An 11,883-nucleotide genomic window follows, 5' to 3' on the forward strand; every position below is an offset into this window, starting at 1 on the left:
GTTGTTGGACCGTAGCAATTAGGAAGCTATTTCATGTAAGTCAATCTTATTAATTGATTGATTGATTTTTGTTTTTTGCAGATGACAGCCATGCCTGGTAGAGTGCAAGTACCTCTGTCAGATGGTAACTTACTCAGTATCCCGGTGTCTAACGTTGAATTCTTCCCGGACCGCGCCAATATCAACATCTCTGAGGAAATGGCTAAGACAGGTAGGATGTACTCTTATGCATTCAATCATCTTGGACACAAGGTTTGAGGTGGTGTTAAAGGCAAGGTTTAGGGAAATCATGGATTCCAACATTTTTGCAAATATCTCCAAAACCTTTCATGATACAATCTCAAGTGAGTTTGTACTTATGTAGGGATATGTTGGCCATGTTATGAAGGTAATAAAACCATTGCCATGGTAACCAAGCAGTCGCTATTGGCTTCTGACCAATCACATTGAAAGTTGGTTTTCCTGTTTTTTTCGCAAATCACTTCATTTGTCCCAATAAAAGTATACTCACATGTTGAGTCATGCTCCTGCGCACCCAGTGGAATTCCCCCTAGGGGGGTCAAAGTGAAATTTTCGTTTTTTGGCCACAGATTCCATATTACTTTTTACGGGAAATCAGCAGAGGTCATTTGTGATGTTCTTGAACGATTTGACACCATTCCAAAATTTATTTGGACATGTGCAATTTCAACCATATGAGGGCAGTATCCAGGTCTGAAATTTCTTGGTCCCTGGAGAGCAATGTTCAGAGGAGGTAGGGTGCTGAAAACACTGCCGAAAATTTTTAAAAATTATTATCTTCTTCTGTGCCAAAGATGAAAACGATCCATAGATCTTTAATTTGCATTTAAAACCACTTTAAATTATTTATTTGAAAACATCATCATGTTTTTAAGATATCATGAAAGAAAAATCTTTTCGTATTGCAGGTTTTCCTATGCCAAAAGAACTCTAGATTTGAATACAGATATCAAAATCTATTCAATTTTGGCACATTTTCAAAATAAATTATTCCCATGAAAAACAATGGCTTTTTTTTTTTTTTTTTCTCGATGTGAATAAGCAAACTATGATGAAATTTTATTTATATACAAGTTTCACCGTCAAAATTGAAGGAGGAAACAGGAAATGTGATTCCGGGTCGGAATTGAACCCAGGACCTCGAGTTTACCTCAAATACTCCCGGATATGTTTAAATGCATGCTTGAATCATATTTTGCACTTTGTCATCAAAATTACAATAAAATGACCTGGGCAATTATTAGCGTAGTAGGCTGACGATATGGCTTATACCTGACCAAGTTAATGACACAATTTTGGATGATTTCTCTTCGGACAGGAATCTGGAAGACGATGGCAGCAAACACAGGCAGTTATGCTGACATCATCAAAAGAGAAGAAACCGACAATAGGTAAGTACCTTAACCAAGAAGGCAGCGAGACGGTGGACACAAATCCACACATTACGTCACTATAGCCCTTCCAAATCAGTGAATTTTTAACCCCTGTACAAGTTGGAAGTTGACCCTTGACCTGTTATATAACTTTTAAATAGGTGGAATTGGGCTGTTCCAGTTAAAATCCATACACCCCTATGGAAGACATGACAGGAGTGTGACATCCCACAAAGGGAGTGTGACTTTCAAATGGTGTAACCTGATTGGGTGACCCCATTTAAAATCTACACTCCCTGTGTGGGAGATTAAGGTCATGTCTTCCATAGGGGGTGTATGGATTTCAACTGGAATAGCCCATTCGCTTTATCTTGTCAGTTTCAAGTGTTTTATATTATTTTGTTGATATATCATTCTTAGTCAGTGGCTGTGGTTTCGCTTTTAAGCGCTGAATTTCATTAGTTCCTGCATGTCGTCTATCACACGGTAGAGGATATGGTCTGTGTTGTTACGGAACATGCTTGTCGAGTTGCGCACCAGCTGCGCGTAAGTAGTGTGTTGTAAGCGCAGTGCGTAATACGCTACACGCAAGTGAATTTATAAACAGGTTTTGTTCATTTTAGAATAAGGCAGTTTTCATGACCGTAAGTTTTGTAACTTATTTTTTCCTTAATAAAACTAGTTTTAGTTAATCAAAATAATAATTAACTGACTAAGAATGAGAATAAGCTATAGGAATTTTTGTTTTTTACTACCCTCTACAGTGTGATAGACGACAGGCAAGTCCAATATTTTTTATTGGCTACTCAAAATATTGGACTTGCCTGTCGTCTATTACTCGGTAGAGGGTAGTAAAAAAGAAAATTCCTATCGTTTATTCTCTTAATATCTTATACACATCTCTGTATGTAGCCCTCCCAATACCATACCTCGAATGTGTCATAATATATTCTAAAATGTATTATTCATTTCTCCCTGTTTCTCCTATTTTCTCTCTCATTCTCTCTCCTTTTTTCTTATCTTGATTCTTGTATCATTTAAACAACAATATGAGCAAAAACTTCAATTCTAAACTGAAATCATTTCTTTTCAGGCCTGTCCCTAGGGATATATCCAATACAAATATATGATAGATGTTCCCTTTAGTCAAATCATAGGAATTGGACAAAACAAAGGTACCTACACTGCACTGTATGCATTGCTTGGACCTCTGTATTAGATCTGTTTAGTCAGTGTTTGGTAGTAGGGGGTCAGTCTGGATTCAGTCTTTGTGATTGGTCATCATGTATCGTGTTTGTTTACATCTTAAGAGCAGTCCTCCACTGGGATTAAAACCCAAATATGTGGTGTGTTTATGTTCCCTTAACACATTTTTATTTTTAAAAAAAAACACTGATTAAGTTAAAAAATAATTGTCATGGACTTATATCAAACATGTGTGAATTTTCAGGATTTTTTTTTTGATTATTATTAATTATTATAATTATTAAGAGGATTGGTTTGCAGTGGAATAATCAATATCTTTCTCTTGTAGGAAGAAGCTACACATTGTTCTAATTGATCAAGTTTCTTCTTTCGCATCAATGAAACGAATAGAATTTTGCAATCAAGCAGCTACATAGGTTGTCATATAAACAATTCCAAAATTAATGCATGCTCCCAAAACAGTCGTTATTCACCAAAGAGAAACAGGAACAATTGATAGAAAAATCATTTATCTATGCTTTCTCAGTTTACTCTTACTATGCAGTTTTCACTTTGTTTTAAACGCTACTCTTTTTCACTTTCTTTATTCTACATATTATCAGTACAGCTGCTTTCGTTGTGCATATGTGCCCATCCACCACAAACTGGTCGTAAAGTCGGCATTTTCCATTTTGAGATACAATCAAAAACAGTATATGGATTTCTTTGTAAAACATAGTAGGAATTTGACCTTTGATGAACCATAACTTCACTTCCAGATGTCAGATGAAGCTGGTTGAGGTGTCATTTTAAAGCTGAAAGCGAATTCTTTCAAAATCTGCAATAAACAGAAAATGATCTAGAGCCGACTTTACTACCACTTTGTGGTGGATGGTCACATATGTGACAGTCAACCACAAGCCTCTCATAAAATCAGCCCCTGGCCAGTTTTGTTTTCATATTTAGAAAGTATAATTATGTCATACTCATAAGCATTAAAATGATATATTATTGGACTTAATATGATGTTCAAAAACAGAGTTTGGTTGATTACAATTCATGCCTATTATAATACAACTTCCATGCACATTTTGCGCCGTAACTCAAAAATGGCTGACTTTACGAGAGGTTCATGGTGGAGAGTCGCATTCATTTAATAACATAGTGATAATATACATGCAATCATATCTATATATGGAAATACAACTTCAGTTCCATACATCCATGTAACTTTAAACAGGTCAACTCCACCATAGGTCAACTCCGTTAAGTAATTTATTATACAACAAATCCAATGTCAAACATTGCTTATACAATGCCCTGTGTCTGATTTTATTATATTGTCACTTTTTAAAGACATTACTTGTTTACTCGGACTGATAACAGTTTGCCCATCACTATTTAAGACTGCGACATCCTTTGATCTCAATCCCAAAAATCTTTTCAGCTGCAAGCTTTAACGAAAATTTTTATAATTGTAAAAACTCATTTTCTCGCACTTTTTCATGCCATTCAGCTGCTGCTATTCACATTGCATCACTGTGATGTTTTCATACACCAGATATCATGGCTATAAAACGTCCGTCCAGTTCCGTGCCGAAAATGATCATTGCCTGATCATGCTACCGACTACCGTGCCCCGATTCATGCTTCATACTGAATGCTTCTGACGTAACTCCCCAGGCTAACTCCTTTACCCACTCCTCAGTTTACCGACTCTAACAGAAAATGTAATGATAAAAATAGATGTGATTAAAATTTATGAGCCTTTTTACCGTCTGCAACTTTTGACAGTGTGTGTCCATGTGCGAAGTAACACTAAATAATTTAGCGTCGCCCACCCGGGCAATTCAATAAATGCTTACTTGATCCAAATTGGACACACTAATCGACCTAATCATTTATATAACATCCACAGCAGAAGGTACGAAAAGAAATCCAACAAGAAGCGGAGAAAAGCCACACATGACAAAGGGAAATACACACAAATTAAAGACATACCTGAGGAGGGGAAGTAAGTAGTGTTTCTAGAACATTTCTGGAAATTTTTTCAAATGTTTATCTCAATTTTGTTCAAAAAAGCATTACTCTCTCTTTCTATGTTGATAAATATTCTGACTTGTTTATATGGAAAGACTTATTAAAATTTGTGGAATTTGGAATAACTTCCAGGAGCTAATTGGGCAAGTTTGAAAAATAATTCTGCTAACATGAGTGAATTTCAAATGGAATTCCCTGAACGGGCAACTCCATTTGAAATCTACACCCCCTGTGTGAGAGATTAAAATCATATCTTCCATAGAGGGTGTATGGATTTCAACTGGAATACACCATTTTGATTTCACAGTGCTACACAGAATTTGCTATTTTGTGATATGATTATTATTCATACTGCCTTCCAAACTTTGGAAACAAATGTTGAAAACAAATATCTTACATTCTATGGATCAAAAAAGAATGTCCAGAAAAAGTGGTTTTAAATCATGTCCAGTAGACCATAAATTTTTATCACAATGAAAAGATGAAAAAATTAGCATATTGATTAATAATTGCATTTTCAAACCTCCATGTTGCATTCCAAAATAATTCCTTGCTTTTCCTATATAATTTTGCTATTCTCTCCAAATGAACACTGCTCAACCATTTTATATATATATATCCAATTATAATTAATCTTCTAAACATGTGATTAATTACTATTTTATTCTTGTTAAACTAAATGACCAAAAGCTTATTTCATACATAGCATCTGCTGAATTTGCAAATTACAGTTTATGCACATTTTCAAATAAAGCACGTTTCATACATACATGTAGCGTCTTTAGAATTTGCAAATTAATGTTTATGCACATTGTCTGTTAAGCATATCTTTTATACATACCATCTTTTGAATTTACCAATTACAGTTTATGCACCTTATCAAATAAAGCATGTTTATAGTATATTTTGAATTTGCAAATTAAGTTATATTTGAGTTATGCACATGGTCAAATAGTTGGACGTCGACCCATCATAGCTATAAGTGTCTAGCACCTTTTTCTTTTTGCTAGCCAGTGACCGCAAGCTCCGTTTCCATGGTACAGCTAATGCTATGTTGTATCTTATAAAGAATTTGTTGTCCATTCAGTGTTGATATGTGATACGGTATTGGGCAATTCCGGTTAAATCCTTACACCCCTATGGAAGACATGACCTTAATCTCCCACACAGGGGGTGTAGACTTTAAATGGAAGATTAAGGTCATGTTTTCCATAGGGGGTGTATTGATTCCAACTGGAATTGCCCATTTATAATATGTACACATGGTGAAGATCAAAATAGTTCAGAATTTGCCGTCGTAGTGTGACATCAAAATCGATCGTTGTTAGGTCAACTAGTTCACACGCTCTGTGGTCGGAACCCCGATCAAAATGATCACAAAACAACGCCAATGGGTTGCTAACAGGTGTGCAAACCAAGCGTGAGTGAACCAAAAGTTATGAGACGTTCATTGTGACAGCCAGTTCACAGTAGATATCTTGTAGACAGTCACAGGTGGCACAGAGGAAAAACCAAGATGATGGTTTGCAAATACCATGACGTCGTCTGCTTATTAGTGATCTTGTTCAATTATTTGGCTCTTGAACAGACATCCATAAATCTGTGTACAATTACTATTATTGAGTGAATTGTTTTCACTTGATATATTGAAAACAATATTGGGCTATTCCATTTGAAATCTATATCCCCTCTGTGGAAGATGAAGGTAACATCTGTGGAAGATTAAGGTCATGTCTTCCATAGGAGGCGTATGGAATTCAACTTGAATAGCCCGACCTGCACATTGCCATGAAAACAGACTGTCAGTTTTCCACAGAATTTTCTGGAATTCCGAAAATGAGCCATAAAAAAATTCTCGAAATGTAGAGAATTTTTATTCCATTTCCAGAATTGGATGATGAAACAGGCATATCTGCAGAATGAGACATCATTGTTTTTTAAAAGCAAAAGTTCCACACAGCGCACATAATCTGAAAGCTGGAATGATTGTCTGTGTAAAATTGTATTTTGTGAACATCAGTTTGTCATTGTCCGTATGTTCTACCCTATTCCTGTTCCCAGATACATCCTGTTTGCTCCCCTTTATTAATTTTGTTCACTTTCCCATATTATCCATTCCTTGTCTTCCTCTTTCTCCCATTCAGTTCCTCTCCCATGTATCCTGCTGTTCCTGTTGTTCCCATACTGTCTCATTTCCTCTATCCTAATTTCAAATGGGGTTACCTGAATGGGTGACTCTATTTGAAATCTACACCCCCTGTGTGGGAGATTAAGATTGTGTGTTCAATAGGGGTGTATGGATTTCAACCGGAATAGTCCTTTGTTCCCATCAATCCCTGTCCCCAGATCTCGACCTCTACATCCATCTTGTCTGCTGTTCTCATACCTATACTGCGCCAAAAAAGTATCCTTACACTTGTAAAAATAATCACAATTTTAAAACTGAACCATATTGGGGTAAATTTGTATTTTTAATAGATGCACTATCTAATCCGGCACATTTTGACACCCCATTGAATCCAATGTGACTTCAAGAAGCAAAGTTGCAAGCATTTTATTAGACGACGATTCACTTTCAAAAGTGACATACCGGCCTATTCAAAACTCCATGGACTAGACATCTGGTTTGAGAGTGGTGAATGGCTAATTTATGTGTGCCTTTAATTTAAAACAAAAGGAACAAAAGAAAACTGAAACAAAAGAACTGACAAATAAAATGAAAGTTATGAAAAGTACAGAGAAGTAAAATCTGAAATAAAAACTGCTTTAAATAAAGCTTCATTGAAAAAACTGCGTTGTCTCTTTGTTGCCGCTTGTTGGAATCTTTTTGCCTTGTATAGACCAGGTTGTCACTTTTAAAACTGGATCCTCGTCTATTCAATTGCTTGTAACTTTACTTCTTGAGGTCACATTGGATTCAACGTGGGGTCATAATGTGCAGCATTAAATAGTGCATCTATTTAAAAAAACAAATTTATTCCAATATGGTTCAGTTTTGAAATTGTGATTAGTTTTCCAAGTGTAAGGATACTTTTTTGGCGCAGTATATGTATCCTTTCTTCACCTACCTACATCGTGTCAATCCTCCCTTGTTCCTCATCCACACCTCTTGTTGTCCTTTATTGCCACATATACCCTTGTGTTGATACTTCAAGTATCAGCCATCTTGTCTGCTATTCCCATACCTATGTATCTTTTCTTCACCTACCTACATCATGTCAATCCTCCCTCGTTCCTCGTCCACACCTATCCTTGTTATCCTTTATTGCCTCATATCCCCTTGTGTTGATGCTTCCCGTTTCAGACATGTTGTCCTCATTTTGGGTATTCGTCCAACGTCATCATGTAAATCAGTATCAATTTTTTCTGCATTTGGTCTTCGTTTTTACGTAGTCTGCTGTGCCTGTCGTCAAATTTATGTCAGACTTTACTTATCTTCACATCTTCCTGTCAGTGAACGCATGCTTTGATATCTTCTCCATAGAAGAGTGAGCTGCCTGCCTGCCTGCAAGGAAGTCAATTTCTGTCTTTTTTTTTTTGTACATATTTTTACACAGTGCTAAATACCAAACATATGTTGATATATTTCCTTACAGCGAGCCACATAATGAGCCACATAATGAAAAAAGATAAAGAGGTCCACCAAACGCCTGTATAAATAGATAGCGTAAGTGTGTGTAGCGTAAATCAAGTTCCCAGCGTTTGATCAGCTTCAAATTACAATGAACAAATGACCTTTTGCGAAACAACATTAGAAATTTATTCTGCAGACATGTTTATTTATTTCGAAAGCACAATATTGTTATTCCAATTTAATTATAAGTAATTAAAAGAAATTGTTCCAGTTAAATACTTCAAAGTAATTCCTTAATTGCAAATTTTGTTTGCTCAAATCATTTGGAAAATCATAAAAATCATCCAAATTCATTTTATTTTGCACCTTTGTTAGTAGCATATACAAAATAGGACATTTTACATGAAACTATCGCTACTTAAGTTGAGAAATTAGCTACATGAATTTGAATTGGGCTTCAACTTCATCAATACTCCTGTTTTCCTCATTTTTTGCCAAATTTTTAATTTCAGAAATACCTTTTTAATGATATGTCCTTCACTTTTAAGCAACTTATACACAATTATAACTTTTTTTCTATACTTTTGTTGGGATCGCTGAATGCAGGGCCTTTAATTGTTCTCACAGAGTAATGATTTTGATTTTTAAAATCGTGTAACAGATACTTTTGGGAATAATAATTAATAGTAAAATGTTCATGAGAATACTACAAGCTATCATATTTGCCTGAAAATGAATTTCCAGTTTGCATTGTTTAGTCAAAGTCAATTAATTGAATTTTGAAGCTTTTCCAAACTGCGCAGGTAAGTTATCCAAGTCCATAGAATTTTATTTTCATTTCATTAGACTACAGTACAGCTGATAACAATTATTCTCCATTGACTAATGTAGAGATAGCTTCTAGTTGTAGCATATCAGGCTATTCCAGTTGAAATCCATACACCCCCTAAGGTAGACACGGCCTTAATCTCCCACACAGGGTTGTAGAATTTAAGTGGAGTCACCCATTCGGGTAACTTCATTTTGAAATTCACACTCCCTGTGTGGAAGATTAAGGGTGTATGGATTTCAACTGGAATAGTCCATTGTTAGTGTCTCCCAACAACCTCCTCCCTCTGTGCTGTGTGTAAGACGAATAAGATGTTTTTTGTCGACATCTGCTTTATCCTTCTTGTGGCGTGCATAGGGCATACCTTGTACAATGTTCTTCCTGTGGCATTCCGAGTATGTGTCCAAGGAAACATAGCTGTTGCAACCTTGTACAATTGATAAGAGGCTCCATGTTAATGATAGCATAGATCTTGATTTTTTTGACATAGTCAAATGTTCTAGATGACATAAACAAAATCTCTGATTGGTTTTCCAACAACTTCCTTCATACTAATGCAAAGAAAACCAAAGCCATGATCATATCTACCATAAGCAATCCTTACCTGGGCGGACCTTCAGTTACATCATAACAACCAGTCGATCAATTTTTACCAGTTACTGACATCATCTTCCTTGGGATTCACATTGCGAGCAAGTTATCATGAAATGCTCACATTTATAGGAAGGGTCGTAGGATCATTGGCCTGATCCATCAGAATTTCCACCGAGCTTCCCAACACCTTCATCACACCCTCTACATTTCCCTGGTCCGACTCACAAAAACCTAACAAACCTCCTGGAGTCTGTTCAGAGGTTTGTCTGCCAGTCATATTGCAATCTTAGGACCTGGATCATGACAGCCTCCTTTCCCAACTCTCTTGAGGTCCGTCATGACCACCACACAGTGTGCCACATTTTCGAAATTCTTGCGAGCCTTTCATCCTAATATATTCACACCTCAAGATATAAATGTTTCCATGCTCTCTACCCACCTTTCAGCTGCCTCATACTTTGTCAAAGAAGTTTCCTCTATCTTGGACCAAGTTGTGGAATGAAGTCAAAGCGCTCCAAATATATAACTTTTGCTTACTTCCCTTTGTCTGTTTGTCTCGTTTTCCTTTTGCTCTGTATGTAGGGCTTCCTTTAATTTAGTACTCTTTGAGCCATATATATTGGGTTCTGCCTGCGCTTTTTGCTAAATATAATAAATAGTCGTTGCGATTTATATATCTAGCATTATTCTATAGCATGGCATAGCAAAAACTTTGATATTACTCTCTATATCACTTGATATCACCTAGGATCACAGCCATACAGTAGTATTGTCAAATAACTGGTGTCGAAAAGCCTTTTGTTGCAGTGGGGATTGTTTTACTTCTCCATAGGCATTTTAATTTCCAAAATGCAGACCACGCAAGAGCCTTCTTTCTGGTTAGGTCACTGATACTGGAAGCTATCGTAGAACCAAAGTATTTGAAGTTATTAGGGACATGATTGATGGGCTCCCATACACCTAAAGTGGTGGCTGCGGGTTGCAGTTGGTGGTCATGTACTCAGTTTTAGGTACATTGATGGTAAGACCCAGACTTTCTGCTGTAGCTGCAGCTGCTGTATTTGCAGCTGCTGTATTAGTCAGTCAACTTTGCCTGCAAATTAAGATCCAAGCAGGGCAATATCATCAGCAAATTTCAGATCCTTTTGAACTTTGGCAAGATGTCATCTGGACTGGTGAGGATGAGTTAACATTCCAGAGGGTAGTCAATCAGTGCAAGATGCATAAAATGGAGCTAAAACATATCCTTGCAATATCCCGATAAACATATGGAATGAATCGTGACATTATCCACTATCATAACCCTTATAGCCTTCCCTCTGTAATACCATAATGCGGTAGAATTGAGAACATGGTCTTCCGATCAATTGAGTCAAAGGCCTTCTTGAAGTCCATAAATGTGACGGTAAGTTGAAGTTGATAACTCTGGAAGGCCTTTGTATAATTCTAAGGATGTGGATTAGCCAAAGAGATTCTACCTAAAGAGTGCCAACTCCAAATTACTTGTGTGTAATGCTACATGTATGGTAAATATACCATTTTGGTTTGTCACTCATGGAGGACAAATAGTGTGCTAATGGCGTTTTGTGCCAAGACCCTGAAATTGAACAATAATTTGCGTATATAAGTTGGGAGTGTTACACAGGTTTCCACACTTTACGTTAAGTGCACATAGAATGCAAATAACAATGTACTTTGAAGTTTGCTGGGTACATAGCGACATTATCTAGAGTTACACTATTTTCCCTCCATAAGCGACACGCAAATATGGCGGAGTCGGTACTCATTGGGATTATCATTCACAGAAGTATTATTGACAGAAGTAAACTGAACATTTTGTTTGCTTTCCTGTGACTTCAATTCTTGAGCAATATGGCATATTTTTCAAACCTTTATCATCACTATGGTGGAAAATTGAATTTGCTAGAATCTATGATTTGGGTATTGAAATTTAGACTTTTAAACTAAAAAACTGACAAAATGTTAATGACATCACAAACAAGCCCTACAAACAAAGACTGTTTGTACTGCTTGTGTCAAGCAGTTTACTCAAGGCAGCCCTTCTCTCTATAATTGTTAGGCAGTTGTGTCCTCTTTGCACCCAAATTTGTGATAGATTTTGTCATGGAAAGCAAACAAAGAACACATTAGAATAACATAGTAAAAACAGTAGGAAGCTCTTTTGTGAAAGTGTTTTACAATAGATGAGTTGACTTGTGACGTCATTGCCCGGCAGTTTGTCGGCAATTTTTATTGTTCCTTGCCCG

The 11,883-nt window shown here is 36.4% G+C and overlaps 1 protein-coding gene across 1 annotated transcript in view; it reads left to right on the forward strand.

Annotated features, from left to right (window-relative positions):
- The window catches only part of LOC140168533 (electroneutral sodium bicarbonate exchanger 1-like), a 73,820-nt gene that overhangs the window by 51,765 nt on the left and 10,172 nt on the right, over positions 1-11,883 (forward strand). Inside the window, 3 exon segments of the mRNA XM_072191932.1 lie at positions 82-211; positions 1,340-1,412; positions 4,498-4,593. Of these exon segments, the coding sequence (XP_072048033.1) occupies positions 82-211; positions 1,340-1,412; positions 4,498-4,593 (299 nt within the window).

Source organism: Amphiura filiformis, chromosome 13 (assembly GCF_039555335.1).
Source record: "Amphiura filiformis chromosome 13, Afil_fr2py, whole genome shotgun sequence".
Classification (NCBI taxonomy): Eukaryota; Metazoa; Echinodermata; class Ophiuroidea; order Amphilepidida; family Amphiuridae; genus Amphiura; species Amphiura filiformis.